General features: G+C 38.2%; 1 protein-coding gene across 1 annotated transcript in view; it reads right to left on the bottom strand.

The window, feature by feature from the left end:
• Window positions 1-20,201, bottom strand: part of pappaa (pregnancy-associated plasma protein A, pappalysin 1a) — a 183,487-nt gene extending 163,286 nt beyond the window's left edge. The window contains exons 1-4 of the mRNA XM_056458871.1: window positions 19,225-20,201; window positions 12,334-12,626; window positions 10,452-11,236; window positions 813-958 (exon numbers count right to left, since the gene is read on the bottom strand). Of these exons, the coding sequence (XP_056314846.1) occupies window positions 813-958; window positions 10,452-11,236; window positions 12,334-12,626; window positions 19,225-19,615 (1,615 nt within the window). The 5' untranslated portion in view covers window positions 19,616-20,201. The remainder of the gene's footprint in view (window positions 1-812; window positions 959-10,451; window positions 11,237-12,333; window positions 12,627-19,224) is intronic.
• Between the last annotated feature and the right edge of the window lie 355 nt (window positions 20,202-20,556).

The raw sequence follows: 20,556 nt of genomic DNA, 5'->3' as shown, positions 1-20,556 counted from the left end.
AGTTAAAATAGTTAAAATAGTTTAATAGTTAAAATAGTTAAAATAGTTTAATAGTTAAAATAGTTAAAATAGTTTAATAGTTAAAATAGTTAAAATAGTTAAAATAGTTAAATAGTTAAAATAGTTAAAATAGTTAAAATAGTTTAATAGTTAAAATAGTTTAATAGTTAAAATAGTTAAAATAGTTAAATAGTTAAAATAGTTAAAATAGTTAAATAGTTAAAATAGTTAAAATAGTTAAAATAGTTAAAATAGTTTAATAGTTAAAACAGTTAAAACCGTTAAAGAGTTAAAATAGTTAAAACCGTTAAAGAGTTAAAATAGTTAAAATAGTTAAAATAGTTAAATAGTTAAAATAGTTAAAATAGTTAAAATAGTTTAATAGTTAAAATAGTTAAAATAGTTAAAATAGTTAAATAGTTAAAATAGTTAAAATGGTTAAAATGGTTAAAATAGTTAAAATAGTTAAAATAGTTAAATAGTTAAAATAGTTAAAATAGTTAAAATAGTTTAATAGTTAAAACAGTTAAAAGTCATGCAAATGATATCCTTGAGATGACAGATCATTTTATTTGCATATACAGTCAATTTGTCTTCACTTTTTCTTCTTATTCAGCTTTCACACTTTAATCCGCTTTGATTAATTTACTTTAATCCTCCAACAGAATGATTTATACCACCCTTAATGCTTCATGAGAAGAGGAACCACTGAAATAATGTAATAACAGAACAGAGAGCGACAGAGCTAAACTTTCAGCATCAGATGATTGCAGGAATATAACTCAAACATGTATGCAGTAATTTCTCTGTACCGAGATGTGCCAGCGCGTCCTTATCCCACGGCCAGGTGGCGACTCCAGCCAGATCTTCATCGGAGGAATTGGCGAAGAAGATATTGAGGTGTGTGGAACCGTCCAGCTTGAGGATCTCTTTTAGCTCCTTCACATCCAGATAGGCCCTGGAGTCACAGATGGAGACGGAGCGTGAAAATATGCACATGTCTAGATTCATCTCAATTACTTGTCTTTAAAAGTTTGTGTAAGATTTATTGTGATGGTCCCTGTTGCACATTTTGTTCACTAAAAGTTGCATTGCAACTACATGCTAATTGCTTCTCATTTGAGTATTAGACACTGAAAAAAAAAGTGTTGCATGCAAAACTGTTGCAAACTATTTATTTGTGTTGAATTTAAACAAGCAAATTAAATTTAATAATGTTCAACTTAATTTGTTTGTTTAAATTCAGCCCAAATAAATTGTTTACAACCACTTAACGTAAAAAAATTGAGGAAATCCAAGGAATCATCTTTGAATATTTTTTTTTGGTGTAGACTGTCTGCTTAATATCTGCTGATACTGCTCCTTCAACACATTTAACTGACTATAAGAAACATGTCAACTTAAATGTGCATGGCAAGTACATGTCAACGTACACTACTTACACGTTCTATTAAGCAACATTTGGGAAATATTTTTGAAAGCATTTCAATTTCATGAAGAATTTTGACTTTAACTGTATACAAACAATTAATCAACTAGATTAAAAGAAACTACTATTTTGTAATATACAGTTGTATATATACAATTTACATATATATATATATATATATATATATATATATATATATATATATATATATATATATATATATATATATATATATATATATATATATATATATATATACAGTTGAAGTCAGAATTATTAGAAAAATTATAATTATTCGATAGTCTACAGCAGTGTTTCCCAACCCTGTTCCTGGAGGCACACCAACAGTACATATTTTGGATGTCTCCCTTTTCTGACCCATTAACTTCAGGTGTTGGAGTCTCTTCTGATGTTATGATGAGTTGATTCAGGTGTGTTTGAGAGGTTGAAAATGTGGACTGTTGGTGTGCCTTCAGGAACAGGGTTGGGAAACACTGGTGTACAGAACAAACCATCGTTATACAATAACTTGCCTAATTCCCCTAACCTGCCTAGTTACCCTAATTAACCTAGTTAAGCCATTAAATGTCACTTTAAGCTGTATAGAAGTGTCTTGAAGAATATCTAGTCTAATATTATTTACTGTCATCATGACAAAGACAAAATAAATCAGTTATTAGAGATGAGTTATTAAAACTATTATGATTAGAAATGTCGTGAAAAAATCTCTCCGTTAAACAGAAACTTGGAGAAAAAATAAACGGTGGCTAATAAATCTGACTTCAACTGTACAATCTCCACATATCTCTATAAAATATTGTGCATTTCTGAGTGTGGCTTGACAAACCACCTATAGAAACACTCTTCTCTCTCTACTAAGGAAAAACACTCCCTTCTCATTACTCTAGTACAGGGGTAGGGAACCTATGGCTCGGGAGCCAAATATGTGGCTCTCCACCTGTCTCCCTTCAATTAAAAATTAAAACTGTCACTAAAAATCAGTTTCCTATTGAAAATACAATTAAAATGACCTTTATATTGTTTATTTTTACAGCAAAATGGATAAGAATAAAAGCACATTTCAACCAGTGTGCATGTGCAGCGCTGTGGATTAACTTGAATCAGACACCAATAAAGGGTATTCAACTTACATTTCTATAGTAACCTTGTGCACATAAATTCAAGCAACATTCATGAGTGTTGATGGCGAAATCCTACAAATGATCCTTACTTAATACATGGACTTGCTTGTCATGTGATGCTTATATATTCCCAATGGCTCTTTAAAATAATGCATTTGCTCAAAACAAATCAGAAATGGCTCTTTGCTGAAAAAAGGTTCCCGACCCGTGCTCTAGTACTTAATTAGTACTCTAGTGTATTGCCTCTTCTTGTTGAATCGCTGAATGCCTCCTCAATTTAAGTGCCGTTGCAACCCAGGCTCATTCCGAAAACGTAGTCCCGAGGATGTTTCTGGAGACCGCCAATTATGTAGCCGGAGGTACGGATGGCTGCATTTAGTTTTTTAAGCGAACGCTGCGGGGCGGTATGACGCCGTTCCTTTTAGCGCTCGCCGGCTGATCGCTTGCCTTCGTGTGGAGGGCTTTCCCGCCGCAACCAGTTTGTCCGGTTAGCACGTTGTGTGCGTCGGCGGACTAGGAGCTGACCACGACAATGACCAGCGGGTTCGAGACCGGGGAAGAGCGGTTCCAGAAATTAGGTAAGACTAAAACAGAATCCAAGAAATAAAGCGAAGAGGTTCATAACAGGGTGAGAATGTGGTAAAATCCGAAAACGTGGTAAAAAATAAATAAATAAAAATCAGACGAGGGCTTTTCTTCTTCCGGACGGCTTTTGAAAATCTTTGGTTGGGTTTAGGGCGGGCGGGTCGATCGGTAAAATTGGTTGGGTTCCGGGAAGGAGGAGGGTGGGTCGCCCAGTCAATCATTCAGCCAGTCGGACAGACAGACGTTCGTTCGACAGCGGCCTCTGGTGGGTTCACGCAAGAACAGCGCGGGCACGAACGGCACTCACGGGAGATGTCCGAGAAGCCAAAAAGGCGGACACAGCGGCCTCTCGCGGATTCGCGAAAACCAAAATTTGCAAAAATACGTACCTCCCGGGACGTATTTCGCGGTCTCCAGAAACGTCCTCAGGACTACGTTTTCAGAATGAGCCTGGGTTGTGCCTTTGGCCCCGTGTACACTAATACGTATTAGATTAAAAAAATTGAATAAAAATGATCCGCGTCCACACTGGCGTTTCACCTAATGTTTCTGAACAACACTCCGTCCACACTACACTGAAAACGCACATCACGTGATCACACACACACTCTGGCTGTTACAGTGAAGTGACGCTGGCAACAGAGGTGAGGATCCAAACGCAGGGTTTTATTATGTCAGTCAGTCTTTATTCATTTCTTGAAGGCAATTTGGTTGCAGCATATAAGCATGTCACACATAATACACAAAAGCACATTATACAATACAAATTCTACCCTAAATTTAAAAACTAGCTGTGGGGATGAATGAAAGTTTAAACCGATTTGTTTTACTAATAGGAGTTCTGTATCGAATACCAGAAGGGAGAAGATCAAACTCGTGGTGCATAGGATGGGAATCATCCGTCAGAATACTCTGAGCTTTACTCAAAACTTGTCTATGGTATAACTGAGCCATGGTCATATGTTTCCCCCTGTTATTTTTCCTACTAGGTGCACAATTTTCTCCAAACAACTCTTATTTTTCACACTTAGAGAATTGAACCAACAAAGCAAAGAAAAAGATAGCAGTGACTGAATGTATGAACTGTAAAACATGACATGAGTAGGCATGGGCCGGTGGAAGATTCTGATGGTATGATAACCTTGGATAAAAATATCACGGTTTCACTTTATCACGGTATGGTCCTCACTGCTCTACAATATATTCTTTTTGAATGTCCGGGATTGTCAATATATTTCATTTTTGATAGATTTATAATATTTTGGAGCTGTAAACATGTCAGGCTACATAATAATCAAATAAATCACGGACTTCTGCTGTCTTCATTCGTTTCTAAAACACTGATTTCTTCACAATTTGGATATAATTTCTGCTGGAGATGTTGTTGTCCCAAAAAACAAACAAAAAATGTAAATAAAAAGTCTTACACAAACCTTAGGCATGGTATTACAGAGAATGTTGGCGGTTTTAAAACCTTGACTTTTCCAAACCGCGGTATACCTTGAAAACTGTTATCATCCCATGCCTACACATGACTGATTTATCTATATTAAAAGATCTTCATTTCTGTTAACAGTATAGTCTTTGTTGCCCCTTCTTACACAGAATATTAGGATTAACAGAAAAGGACAATATATTATCTAAAACAGTTCCCTAATACCTATACTGATCAACACTCTCAACACCCATTGCATTAATACTTGTTTGCTTACCCTTAATCAGTCTTCTCTTAGAATTAAAACATATAGTCATCTCTTTAGTCTTGAGAACATTCGCTTGTAAGAAAGCCTCCAGACATCAGCTGGAAAAATAATCAATTACAGGACCGTGCGTGGAGTCTTCCTCACTTACCAAACTAACAATTACAGAATAGTCAGCAAACTTTAAAATGTACCCATTACTAAAAACACTCCTACAGCTATTTGTGCACAAAATAAATAATATTGGAGAAAGGACACAACCTTGAGGTGACCCCGTAGATGATACCAACCATTCAGAGAAACAATTCTTTAGTTTAACCCTGTGTGTTCTCTGGACAAGAAAGTCTAAAATCCAACCTACAAGCATTCAATCCAACTCAAATTCATTAATAAGTTTCTCAACCAAAATATATGGCTGAATGGTATTGAATGCAGATGGAAAGTCAATAACAAGTAACTTGGCCAATGGTTTAGGCTTATCAAGATGGAGTGCGTGCGCGCTCCCGTTTCCTTGCATGAAGCAACCGTGCCTAGAAACGCAACTGATGCGATCGGTTCTCTTTCAAATAGACTAGACAAAAAGTGATGAACATGCACCCACAACATGTCTTGCTGCTTTCAAGATGTCTAGATTTGTCTTTTTGTAAGCAGCACCAGTTGCTTTCACTTTAACGATTCTTTGAACAGATTAATAATGGGTCTAACGTTAACCGTGTGTGTGTGATCATCCTTTTATCATCGCACATGTTTTGTCACATGCTTTCTATTGCGTTAATATGGTTTAATTATCATTTTTTACAGTAACATTGCTTTTATTGGAGATTTACTCCCCATTTATGTGTAGTTAACTGGTGATGGGACCTTTAGCCAGGACAGATTACTGTGCATATGTTTTGTTAGATAAAAATATATTTTGCATTTTCCTAAGAAATAATTAATTGTTTATGTTTGGTGTGGTCAGAGATAAATTTGGTAAAGCCTTCATTTTGAGCTCTGAAAAGTCATGTGAAACTAATGGTAATACTATGAAACCATGACCCAAGTGAAGTAAATGTAATGTTAATAGCATAATGCAAATCTCTAACAAACAAATGATCAAAAAATATGTTAATGCAATTCTAATATATAAAATATGAATTGATGTTTACTTTAAACTTATTATAAATATATATTTATATTGTGCAATTATAACGATAAAAAAAAAAAAAAAAATATATATATATATATATATATATATATATATATATATATATATATATATATATATATATATATATATATATATATATATATATATATAGTTAATATATCATTGGTTCAGGCACCATTTTGGCTCCGGTACTGTTTTAAAAGTATCGATTTAGCACCGTTAGCGAAATAACCCCAAACAATACCCAACCCTAGATGTCTGCAGCCCCACCTCCGTTTTCAGATGTCTCCATTTTCCCCCATCCACACTGACACAGAGTAGCAGTGGTTTAAAACCAAAATGGCCTCTTCAGCTTTTCCAAAACGCTCCATTTTCGGCGTTCAAAAACTCCAGCATATTGTGGACGGATGGCGTAAAACCGTAGCAAAACTTATGAGTTTTCAAACTAAACCGTATTAGTGTAAACGACGGCTGAATTTAAATGAATACTGAGTGTACATGGAAGGCAAGTTTAACTTCTGGCCCAGTGTTAACCACAAACTGTGTCCAAGGTATACAACGTCAGAGCTAATCAGTGATCTTGTGAAGGTCAAAAACAAAAATCTCTCCTTACAGACAGGCCGTTTGCTTGCAATAACAATGTGGCACTGTATACATTCCCCAAAAAGCATGGAGAAATAACGTAAAACACGTGCCTAAACATGTAAGACAACATAAGCTGATATCATTCACATTTTTCTCTTTTGCTCACAGACTCCAATCTGTTCTCTGGATTTCCAAACAAGCAAAGTGGTAACAGGCTTCGGCTCTACAAAAATAAACCTCCGACCACACAGCTATTGTTGTGCCACGCATTCAGCGCAGCGTTCATCCAGAATTCCACAATTAAGCAGGAATGTTGACGAATGTTCGCAGCGCAGCCGTCATCGTGTCTCCCCGGACGTCCCATAATCAATACAAAATAAACATCCACTTGGGGTGCTTATCTAAAAATTCTTCTTCTGTTCTCACTCTAATCTTTCTAAACCATCTTTCATCCGTCGCTTGCAATATTTCCACCGAAAGCCCAGGTTTTGGGCTGATTTCTGTTACCGGATTGGATATGCAGTGATAAACATGTCTCTTGATGATTGCGACGGGATAATATTTGGGGGAAAAACCACCTGTGTGTTTTTCGTGACTGATGTCACCTCATAGCCCGCACACAGAGTCATCTGAGGAGCTTCGGGAATACCATTGCAAGTGATTCTGCGGCCTGGAAAGCGTTCAGAAAGGCTAATAGGAAACACTGCTTCGCCTTGAAAGGGAAGCTCAATTAAGATGCGGATTCATGGACAATACTGGAACACTGGGATGAATCACGCAGATCAAAACAAAGACGTAAAAAGCTTGTTTTCACTTATCAGTTCATTCACTGTTCTCTCTCTCCGGACATGAAATGGTTCCCATGAACCTGCGTGCACTTTAGTAAACAAAAGTTTGCATTTTGAAAATAAAGTGAAGTTTCATAAACTAATTTCGAGAGGAGCATGTGATATGATTGAGCACGTCTGGCCACTCATCTGTAATCAGTAATAATTCAATCAGAGTGATCCTAATTTACTATAAATGGATCATTTTCTCCCTACTGCTCTATCTTCGTTTGGAAGAATCCCCCCTTCCACCCCATCTCCTCCTTTTCCTCCCTTTTCTAAAGGGGGAGCTCTCGAGACCTACCTAATCTCGGATCTCCTGATATGCTTATCGACCGGGTGGGAGCCCTGGGCTCAAATATCTCCGAGCTCAGGGTTTTTTCCGGGACAGCATGCCAAACCTGCTTTAAACGCCAAGCATATCTAAGTGGGAACTCTTGAAACTCTTGCTTGGAGAACAGTCTAAACTAGGGCTGCACGATATTGGAAAAATATAACATTGCTATATCTTATTATTTTGTGATAATATTGCGTTATGACTACAGTTTCCACAGATGACTTAATGTCTCTATTTGGAAAGAATTTATGTTAGATCGATTGGGATGATTCTGCAGTGGGAGTGCATCTCCATAAAATCTAATGCATTTCTGTATTTGCATGTGTTGTGAGTACTTTCATGCACGTGTACATCAGTATTCACAGCCTTTGGCGTGAAGCTCTAAATTGAGCTCAGGTACTTTCTGTTTCTACTGATCAGTCTTGAGATGTTTCAGCAGCTTCATTGGAGTTCACCTGTGGTCAATTCAGTTGATTGGACATGATTGGAAAAGGCATACACCTGTCTATATAAGGTCCCAGGGTTGACAGTGCATGTCAAAGCACAAACCAAGCATGAAGACAAAGAAATTGTCTGTAGACCTCAGAGACAGGATTGTCTTGAGGCACGAGGCTGGGGAAGGTTACAGAAACATTTCAGCTGCTCTGAAAGTTCCAATGAGCACAGTGTATCGACATAAAAAGCTGTTTTCTCATGTTTACAACCTATTTCTAACCCTATTTTTTTTTTTTTAAATAAAGCGTGTCCAATGGCGTAGTGGGAAGTGCACCAACACATGCACTCCGGTGTTCGTGGCGACCCGGGTTCGATTCCTGCCTCAAGGTCCTATGCTGATCCTTCCCCTCTCTCTGCTCCACACACTTTCCTGTCAATTCTCTCTACTGACCTGTCCAAATAAAGGTGAAAACCCCTAAAAAAATAATTATAAAAAAAAATTTAATACATAAATAAATAAAAGCAAAAATATTTATGATAGCGAGAAAACAACTTTTGATATGTCATGATCACCCAAAAATTTATCGTGATCACAAGAAGTGAAGTTTATTTATGTACTAATTTTAAGAGGATCACATGCTTATGATTGCTTGCAGTGGGTCCCCCTTTATTCAATTTAAGATTCAGCAATCAGATGATTCTTAAGCCAATATAAATACCCTCAGTTCCATATAACAGCCATCTTCGTTTTGAAGAATCCCCCCTTCCACCCCTACTCCTCCTCCTTTCCTAGATGGGTGGCATGGTGGCCCAGTGGTTAGCATTGTTGCCTCACAGCAAGAACGTCACTGGTTCTAGTCCTTACCACGCCAGCCAATGTTTCTGTGTGGAGTTTACACGTTCTCCCTGTGCTCACATGGGTTTCCCCTGGGTTCCCCGGTTTCCTCCTACCGTCCAAAAACATGCATCTTAAGTTAATTGACTAATCCAAATCGGCACCATAGACATGCTCCTAGTAAGTAGTTATCGCTTAAGAGCAATCACTATCTGTTCATTAGCTACTACAGCAAGGGAGTTCTCGAGATCTACCTGAGCTCAAACTCCCCTCTCACCTTGCAAACGGGAGGGAGCCCCGGGCTCGAGGATCTTATGAGCTCAGGGTTCTCTCCCGGGACAGCATGCCAAGCTTTATAATCAATCATAAGCTAAGTGTGAACTCTTGAAAACAATTTTTGTTATGTCAAGATGACGAGAAAATGAAAGTCATGATTCAGGCAGTTCCGTGATCACGAGAATTCATTCCGCTGTGGCGACCCTAGATTAATAAAGGGACTAAGCTGAAAAGAAAATGAATGAATGAATGAATGAATGAATGAAAGTCATGATCATGAGAAAATGAGAGTAAAAAAAGTTTAAATGTATTTCAAATCACTTCAGGTGACCTTTAAATGGAGATTACTTTAAATTCTGATTGTATTTTACTTTGTAGTCCACCCAACTACAATAAAGCCCCCCAAAACACTTCCTACAGCAATAAATCCTGCATAAAACAAATCTCATAGCTTATTATTACTCTGTGTGTCCTTAAGCTGTACCTGCTTTTTGTGAAACAAATGAACACTGCTACCTTTCACATAGACCAAAAGTTAAACCAGACCGTATCCATTCTGCTGGTATTGTAAACATGTTGTGCTTTCCATCCAGTGGCCTCAGGTACTCCGACTTAGAAATCCAATTTCCTTTCCATCTTTTGTTCTTGTGGCGGTGTTTAAAACTGAGCATACATCATGCAAACTGAAAAGCGGCAAGAGACTCAGTAGTAAACCACAATTGCCTGTGCAGATTACACAGATCAGACCTGTTCTTGAGACCACCATATTCACCACACTTCACTTGCAGCCCTGTGTGTTAAGCTTTAAAGAGATAGTTCACCCCCAAAAATGGATATTTACTCAATATTTACTCTCCTTAAAGTGATTTATTACCTTTGTGAGTTTCCTTTATCCACTAAACACAAAATAAGATATTCTAAAGAAAGCTTAAACGCTTGACAAACCACTCTTCTCTCTATAAAAAACACTCTCCCTCATTACACTAGCACTTAATTCTCTGAGCACCAACAGTGCCTTTGTATAATCAGCACTTGTTGTGTGTATTACCTCTTCTTATTGAATCACTGAATGCCTCCGCAATTGTTAGCCACTTTGGACAAAAGCATCTGCTATATGACTAAATGTAAATGTCTGCTCTTAATCGCTTACCTTAAGTGAGAAGTGGGATTGAAGCAGGTTTTGGTCACATCGGTGACGCTGGAGTTGCAGCAATCACCGTTATCGTAATTGTAGTTCTCACAGTTGCACTCCGGATCGCAGACACCGTTTCCTTGTTTCCGCTCAGGACATTCAGTCCTGTGTTTTTCAGGCCTGGGTTTGCAGAATCCCGCATCAAATCCGGTAAGCGTGTGATTGCACTCAGGATCGCAATCGTCATCGCCAACCTTGCTTATATCACAGTTGGCGAGGACCAGTCGGTTGTACAATGAGGAATTGCTGACGTTGTGTACGGTCAGCTCCCAGCTGATGTTGTACATGCTAAAGGCTTCGTTCAGATGCTGATGCTGCAGGTGAATCTGTTGATCGGTTACTGTAGGTTTACGCTGAAAGTCGTCAAACACGTTCACGACGCGATATCGAACGGTTTTGGGTTGGCGAAAGCTCCAGAAGTGATTATAGTTGCGCGCCACTTCAGTATTATCGCACACTGTTTGTCCACAAGCTGGAGGCTCCAGAGTGATGTCTAAAGAGCCTAGTCCAGCACGGGGACCATCATCAGGAATTGGGAAACTTCCGTCCTTTACTGCAAGCCATTTGCGTGCTGGATGTTCGAAGCTTTCCCGGATCACCAAGTCCAGCAGGTCCTCTGGGTCCTCACGTCCGTGCATGTCCCTCATGATCTGCCTTTGGGACAAAGCCTGTCGCCACAAGCCCAGACGTTCCACGGAGCCTCGGTAGTTGTGATTCAAGGCATTTCCACCCACCATCAGCACCTTGGGTTTAAGATCAGATCAATTGATTATGTTTATTTGTTTGCTTATAGTGGCATACAGCATTGTTTTTCAATCCTGATCCTCATGCCCAACTGATCTGAATTTTTTTTGCATGTCTTTCTTATTTAACACAGCTGATTTAAATAAGCTTATTCATTATTCGTTCATTGCAGTCTTTTCTACAAATATTTTATTTGAATTTCTATATCAATATAGGAGATATCAGAGGAAGCAAACTATTACAATAACCTGATTTAGCTTTTCTCCAATAGTATAGTATTCCAGTAAATACTAAATGCAATAAGCTATGTAAGTTATCCCTGGCTGGGTGGTTTTTCCGCAGTGTAAACACTGTGGTGCTATCAATAAAACTTTTGGAACCTGTCAGCCAGCTCAACATACAGCACTTTCGCATTGTTGGCTCAACATATGGCATCAGTTCAGCAACATAGGCTCACGAGAAAAAATGTGCCTCTACATGCACTTTTAGCAAAACCTCAAAAGCATACAGTTGAAGTCAGAATTATTAGCCCCCCTGAATTATTTTTTCCATCAATTTCTGTTTAGCGGAGAGACGATTTCCTCAACACATTTCTAATCATAATAGTTTTAATAACTCATCTCCAATAACTGATTTATTTTATCTTTGCCTTGATGACAGTAAATAATATTAGACTAGATATTTTCCAAGACACTTCTATACAGCTTAAAGTGACATTTAAATGCTTAACTAGGGTAATTAGGGGGGTTAGGGTAATTAGGCAAGTTATTGTATAACGATGGTTTGTTCTGTAGACTATCGAAAACAAAATTAGCTTAAAGGGGCTAATAATATTGACCTTAAAATGGCTTTTAAAAAATTAAAAACTGCTTTTATTCTAGCTGAAATAAAACAAATCAGACTTTCTCCAGAAGAAAACATATTATCAGACATACTGTGAAAATTTCCTTGCTCTGTTAAACATAATTTGGGAAATATTTAAAAATATATAAAATCTGGGCTAATAATTCTGACTTCAACAAAAACACAATATCAATTCTGTAGTGTGTCAATTTTCCTGAAATGTTGTAAAATGTGCTAACAGAATGAAACTCACCTTACACTTTTTAGTGAGCGGGCTGAAGACATCACCTGACTGCTCCCTGCTGACGGCTGTCTGAGCGCCGTTGATGTATAACTTCATGAAGAGGCCGTTGTAGGTGATGGCCACGTGAACCCAATGATTGGGCAGATATCGGGCATTGGAGTGAATGGAGGCAACTTTATGAGCTCGATCCGTTTTCAGCGAGAAGAAGAAACGTGGGTCACGGTTTCCCTGTTCACTCACGGATTTAATTCCCAACAGCCATCCACGATCACTAGAGGCGTAGAAGCATTTGTCGAAGAGACCTACAAGTGGGAGTAAAGTACAAGAGTAAATACCGTTGACGTCAGAATTATTAGCCGCCCCCTGTATATTTCTGTTTAACGAAAAGAAGATTTATTTCTAAACATTAGTTTTAATACTTCATTTCTAATAACTGGTTTGCTTTATCTTTGCCATGATGACAGTACATAGTATTTCACTATTTTTTTTTCGAGATTAGGTCTGCACGATATTGAACAAATCTGACGTCGCAATATATTAGGATATGTTTTGATGCGATATATATTGCGATATGAATACAATTTCACCAGATGGCTTGTATAGCTCTATTTGTGAAAAAATAAATCATTAATTTAGATTGATTGGGTCGATTTTGTAAGGTGTGAATCATGTATAAAAGAAAAATAATAATAAAATTGCACGAATAATTACAATACAGCAAAGAATGCAGCCTCCATCATCTGCAAGTGGAAGATGTTTGGAAGCACCAGGACTCTTTCTAGAGCTGGTCGGTCATCTAAGCTGAGTGATCAGGGGGAGAATCTTAGTGTCTGAGCTTCAGTGTTCTTCTGTGGAGAGAGGAGAACCTTACAAAAGGACAACCATCTGTGCAGCAATCCACCAATAAGGCCTGTTTGGTAGAGTGGCCAGACGGAAGCAACTCCCCGCCTGGAATTTGTCAAAAGGCATCTGAAGGACTCTCAGACCATCAGAAACTAAATTCTCTGCTCTGATGAGACTCAAATTGAACTCTTTGGAGTGAATGCCAGGTGTACAGTGAAGGTGTACAATACCATCCCTACAGTGAAGCATGGTGGTGGCAGCATCATGCTGTGGGGATGTTTTTCAGCAGCAGGACCTGGAAGACTAGTCAGGATAGAGGGAAAGATGAATGCAGCGATGGACAGAGACATCCTGAATGAACACCTGCTTCAGCGTGCTCTTGGCCTCAGACTGGGGCGACGGTTCATCTTCCAGCAGGACAATGACCCAAAGCACACAGCCAAAATATCAATGGAGCGGCTTCACAACAACTCGGTGAATGTCCTTGAGTGGCCCAGCCAGAGCCCAAACCTAAATCCTATTGAACATTTCTGGAGAGATCTGAAAATGGCTGTACACCATTGGTTCCATCTAACCTAATAGAGCTCGAGAGGTACTGTAAAGAGGAATGGGCAAAAATTCCCAAAGACAGGTGTGCCAAGCTTGTGGCATCATATTCAAGAAGACTTGCATCAACATAGTTTTGAGCAAAGGCTGTGAATACTGATGTACATGTGATTTTACAGCTTTTTTAATTTTTATAAATTTGAAACAATTTAAAAAACTATTTTCTCACATTGTCATTATGGGGGATAGTGTGTAGAATGTTGAGGAAATAAATGAATTTAATCCATTTTGAAATAAGGCTGTAACATAAAACAATGTGGAAAAAGTGAAGCGCTATCAATACTTTCCGGATGCACTGTAGTTGGTATTGTGTTGTGTCAACATTAATACGAACAAGCAAAAGATCTGGACAAATGATGAATCATTTAAACGACTCTGAGTTGAATCCTTTATTTAAAAAAATATATAGTTTTAAACAAGGTACACTTTCAGATTTAAACATCAGCTGGATGTTTTCATTCACTCAGAGCGGTGTTGCACACTGCATGGAAGCTTATTTTCAAAAACTCATAATAGGGGCTCTCAAACGGAGCTAATAATATTGACCTTAAAATGGTTTTAAAACTGCTTTTATTCTAGCCGAAATAAAACAAATCAGACTTTCTCCAGAAGAAAAAATATTATAGGAAATACTGTGAAAAATTCCTGAATCTGTTAAACATCATTTGGGAAATATTTGAAAAACAAATCAACATAGATTCAGCTCAAAATCTCTGATGTAACAAAAAAAGTCCCCTACATCTTGTATGAGCTGCTGTAGGTGAGTAAATGAACAGAAAACATTCATTTTGTGCGTGAACTACCCCTTTAAGTGTCCTTGTTGTCACCTGAGCAGTCAAGTGCAGCGTGTATCTCCGATCAGATCTGCTGTGTAAGTCAATTTATATCTCATCATAATGGAAGATCAGTGTCAGCTAAGCACTTTTCTTTCTTTTTTCCTTTGCTCTGACATGCTCTTGAACCAGTGTTAATCATCTGACCACAGTAAACATTAAGATTCGCTGAAACCTAGACGATATGTTTTTTGAGGGGGGGGTTGTACTGTTTCCACTTCCAAAGCTAAAAATAACAATAAACAAGACATATGATGTCATGATCACGAATAACACTCTCATACAAAACTATCCCTCATACTTAGACAAACTTAGCGCTGTTCGGGGTGCTAAATTTGCTGACTTTTTATTTTATTTATTTATTTATTTATTTATTTATTTATTTATTTATTTATTTATTTATTTATTTATTTATTTTATTTATTTTATTTATTTTATTTATATTTATTTATTTATTTATTTATTTTACTTATTTATTTATTTATTTTATTTATATTATATTATATTATATTTATTTATTTATTTATTTATTTATTTTATTTATTTTATTTATTTATTTAGGGGCGGCATAGTGGCTCAGTAGGTAGCACTGTCGCCTCACAGCAAGAAGGTCACTGGTTCAAGCCCAAGCTGAGTCAGTTGGCATTTCAGTGTGGAGTTTGTAAATTCTCCCCATGTTAGCGTGGGTTTCCTCCAGGTGCTCTTGTTTCCCCCACAGTCCAAACACATGCGCCATAGGTAAATTGAATAAGCTAAATTGGCCGTAGTGTATGAGTGTGTGAATGTGAATGAGAGTCTACGGATGTTTCCTAGTACTGGGTTGCAGCTGGAAGGGCATCAGCTGCGTAAAATATATGCTGGAATAGTTGGCGGTTCATTCCGCTGTGGCGACCCCTGAAAAATAAGGGACTAAGCCGAAGGAAAATGAATGTATTTATTTATTGATACACTTTACTTTTCTTGGACAAATACTCAGACGTCCTAATTCAATCAGCACATACTCTGTTCGCCAGTGTCTTTATACTCATCAGTCTTCTGTATTATGGAATGAAAACATGACAAAGCTCAAAAAAACAAGACAAAACGCAACAAAAACAACATTAATTCTCCACATTAGGCTAACAGTGCAAAAACAACAACAAGAAGAGCGGCTGCTAAAAATAAGCACTGGCCTCCTTCAAAACAACGGCCTTATGTCTTCATTCTTACAGGCATGAATTAGATTTAAAAGATTAAGCATGTCTGCATAAGCCAGATCAATCACTTCTTCTTGTTTTTTCTGTTATTTTGTTTGTTGTAATATCCTAACACTGAAGATACTGAGTGAAATTCTCCAAATACCTTAAAAAATTGTTATATTTTTGATGGATTTGATTTGTTAGCAGCCATAAACCTTAATTTAATGGGCATTAAGAAAGAAAAGAAGAATTAAACTGTAGAATTTTTATTAATTCATATGTACTGGTCAGACGTCTGGCGTCTGCAGAGGTGTAGCGGACATTTTAAAAGTGGGGGGGACAGCTGTATGAGATCATATGTTCATATAATTATTAAATCACCTGTTTCTAAATGGTCTGTTTATAAAAGTGAGCGGGACGTATCCCCCCATCCCCCCTGGTTGCTATGCCACTGGGCGTCAGTGTGATTTTTAAATGTTTTAAAGTAAGCTTCTCCCGCTCATCAAGGCTGCATCAAAATTACAGTACAAATGATACAATTGTGAAATGTTATTGCACTATTAAATAACTGTTCAAAAAATAGCTTATAATTTAATTTAATAATTTATTGCAGTGATTTTACAGACGGATTTTCAGCTTCATTACTCCAGTCTTCAGAGTCACATGACCCAACAGAAATCACTCTAAAATTAATTATTCATTCATTCATTTTCTTTTCGGCTTAGCCCTGAGCTTCTAAAATCCTCGAGCCCTGGGCTCCCTCTTGTTGCAGGGCGAGAGGGGAGTTTGAGCTCAGGTAGATCTCGATGACTCCCCCTCCTGCTTAGTGTAGCTAAGTATCAGATATGGATGCTGAGAAGATGTACTCAGAGCTTGGTTAAAATATTTTGGATTAATTGTTTAGGGTGCTTGTTTTTGAACTGTGGGAGGAAACCGGAGGACCCGGGGAAAACCCACGCGAGCACGTGGAGAACGAGCAAAACTCCAACCAGAAATGTCGCCTGGTTTGGAAAGGAATTAAACCGGGGGGGGGGCGTTTGAACAGTTTGAACAATCATAAGCACGTAATCCTCGTCACAAAATTTTATAATATTTGAGCATATTTACTGTACAAAAGTGTCAGTGAACTGTGAGGACAAAAAACATTAATTAATTAATTAATTTATTTATTTTATTTATTTTATTTATTTTATTTATTAATAATTTTATTTTTTGGTCACTAAATTATGTCAATTTGTTTTTTATTATTATTTAATGTGCTAATTTTGCTCAACAAAATCTGATGTACTGTTTTAATATAAACGCATTTTTGCACTGGATTTACGCAGATGGTTTACTTTAATTACACAATTAAATTTAGGTTGATATTTATTTTTTTCTCATGAAATATAAAACATTTTCCTACGACAAAAGTCTGTAACCTCAAAGGGAAAATCCAATATACCGAATGCCACACCATTTGAGACCGACGCTATATTAATTTTTGATCATATCCATATACAGTGCAGCATATGCAGGCATTCAGTCCCATGCTGCGAGCCTGAAAGAGATGACGTCATCTCAGTGTGGTGGGAAACTGAGGGTCTGCATCGCCACCAGATGCCACACGCACAGCAGAGACGCAGCTCCGTGGCTGTAAAAAGACGGCTCTGTGTCGTGTCTTTTACGCTCTCTGTCGGCGGAGAGCGGGATCGAGCGATGTTGTAATGCTTACTCACTAAAACACACACGCACACACACAGTGGTCGTGTTTGCAAACTGTGCTTTTTGAGGTCTGCTGGAACTGAAGGAGATCCAGCGTGTGTGTGTGTGTTTGTCAGACGCGCATGCGCTCCAGACATCTGTTCTGCACCTTCACTTTCCCCGCGTGTGTGTGTGGAAATGGGGGCGTTTGGGGTCTTTCGGGGATTCGAGGATCGTGCGTGTAAAACCGGCCGGTCCCTCTCCAAACACGCGAAAGCACGGGCAGGGGAAGACCCCCCCCCCCCCCCCCCCCTCTCTCTCTCTCTATGTAATTTCACGCTTTTTTGGCATGACGTTTTGTTGCAGTAGCCTAATGCCAAAGTAGCATAAATATATACATAAAAAAATTCTATATAATTACAGTTTTAGAGTAATTAAAATAAAAATGCATTAATCAATTTTCTTTTTGGCTAGTCCCTTCATTAATCTGGAGTCGCCACAGCGGAATGAACCGCCAACCGCCAACCGCCATATATATATACAGTTGAAGTCAGAATTATTAGCCCCCTCTTTGATTTTATTTTCTTTTTTAAATATTTTCCAAATGATGTTTAACAGAGCAAGGAAATTTTCACAGTATGTCTGACAATATTTTTTCTTCTGGAGAAAGTCTTATTTGTTTTATTTCGGCAAGAATAAAAGCAGTTTTGATTTTTTTTATATCCATTTTAAGGTCAATATTATCTTATACTTTAAGCTATACTTTTTTCGATAGTCTACGAAACAAACCATCATTATACAATAACTTGCCTAATTACCCAAACCTGCCTAGTTAACCTAATTAACCTAGTTAAGCCTTTAAATGTCACTATAAGCTGTATAGAAGAGTCTTGAAAGATATAAATGAACAAGGGGGCTAATAATTCTGACTTCAACTATATATATATATATATATATATATATATATATATATATATATATATATATATATATATATATATATATATATATATATATATATATTACATTTTCAAAGCATCAAACCATCCAAAACATAAATATATTAACATTTATACAGATATTATACTAATATACTGATATTAATATTTAAGTACTCATATTATAAATAGTCTTTCTTTCTCTGTCTCTACATTAACACTAATGAAGGCAAATATTTCCAGTCGCACAAGCCCTAAATATACAGCCCACCCAAAGTGTGCGGAGCCTCCGCGTTGACGCGATTACCTAATCGTCTGACACACAATCTGACAGATCGATGTAGATGTTATCTACAAGTTCAGCACTTAATACTGCAAACCAGATCCATCATTCACATGCACAACATCCATGTCATGCAAACACAATTGAGGTGAAGTTGGTTTTATATTCGCACATTTAGACAGAAATGTATACTCTGCAAATTCTAAATGGGGGAATCATATTTAGCAGCCAATGACACACAGTACAACAATGTTCACAGTCAATTAAATAGTGCTAATGTTGTTTAGAAGTCATATTTACATGCGATTTCATTCAAAGCAGCGTGCTAAACAATATAGTTACCGTGTCACTGCTCAAAAATGTGCTGTTTAAAACATAAGTAGTTGGCGGTTCATTCCGCTGCGGCGACCCCTGGTGGATCAGGGACTAAGCCGAAGGAAAATGATTGAATGAGTTCAGAAATGGACGAATGTGCGCATATAAAACCAACTTTACCTCAAAACAAAATCACAAAAAAAGCATAAATCTGTTCCTACCAGCTATAACAGTAGGAGACCGCTGGCCACCCTCAGCCTTGACCCACATCTGGAGGGTGAAATTGCCCTTTGGTATCTCCACTCCAGGCTTGAGTCTCAGCTGGTCTCCCCTGCCCGTAAAATACACGGCTTTCCCCCGGGAAGAGCTCGCATCCTCGGTTGGAGAAGAGCGCCGGCGCTGGCGAGGGATCCGGCGGTCCATCCCCGGCAGGGAGCGCTTGCCCCGGGGCAGCCTGGTGCCACAAGCCCCCGGGAAAACCAGCTTGGCTTCTCTGATCTTCACCAGCTCGCGTTTGGATCGGCTGTTTCTCAGGACCGTCCCGCACTCCGATCCCACGCACAGGAGGACGAGCAGGATGGCGAGACACTGGAGAAAAGTCCAAACTTTCATTTTATCCGAAAACGCAGGGGATGGAAGTCCCGGAGAATGAAAATGCGCGCACGGACGCACCACACCAGCTCCTCTCCAAACAAACAAGAAAAGTCCTTCCACTTGTTTTCTGCTCTTTCCCAATCGCTTGTCAAAGACGAATGCTCCAGACAGCACACAAATAAGCCATGGAGCTTATTATTATTACGCGTCTTCTGAGTTTTTCTGTATGCTTAATTCATTGATTCGACAAGTAATCGATTAACCAAGATCTTCACTGACACCCGGCGCATTTCTGTCCTTCTCCACACGCAAAGAATACACTGTTTTTGTGAATGCAGAAGGCGTCCGAGCATGACAGGCTGTCTGTCATGTGTGTGTGTGGAGCGCGTTCAGAAGTTGCATTGGCGCGAGGAGTTGAAGTGAACGGAGCATCGCGGGTTCTCCTCGTGTGTGAGTGTTTGTGTGTGTGAGAGCTCCGCTGGAGATCCTTCAGGCTTTAAAGAGCGAGAAAGTGATGGAAGCAGAGCACAGCAGTTTTTTTTGCGCCCGCCGATCCAGCTTTCGTCGTGCTGAAGTCACAGGTCTGACGAGGAGGTTTCTACACATGCTCTCCAAGTGTTGGACAGTGTTTCCAGAAGTGGGAAGGGGTGTGTGTGCGTGTGTGTGTGCGTATAGTGTGTGTGCATCCCTCTAGTGGCAATTCAAACCATTTCATTCATTTGAAAGTTTTCACAGTAACGCAGACGTCACTGGATCACTTGTTAAAGTTGTCTTTATTACCATTTAAATACTTGTCTAGTAAAACTAGCCACATTATATTTAGCATTTTCAATTTTATTATTTAAATTTTTTTGTCTTTTAATCTCTTTTTTAGATATGCATGTTATACACTAACCGGCCACTTTATTAGGTACACCTTACTCGTAACGGGTTGAACCCCCTTTTGCCTTCAGAACTGT

Source organism: Danio aesculapii, chromosome 5, assembly GCF_903798145.1.
Source record: "Danio aesculapii chromosome 5, fDanAes4.1, whole genome shotgun sequence".
Lineage (NCBI taxonomy): Eukaryota > Metazoa > Chordata > Actinopteri > Cypriniformes > Danionidae > Danio > Danio aesculapii.
The sequence above is the reverse complement of the archived record's forward strand: the minus strand, read 5'-3'. Positions and strand labels throughout refer to the sequence as shown.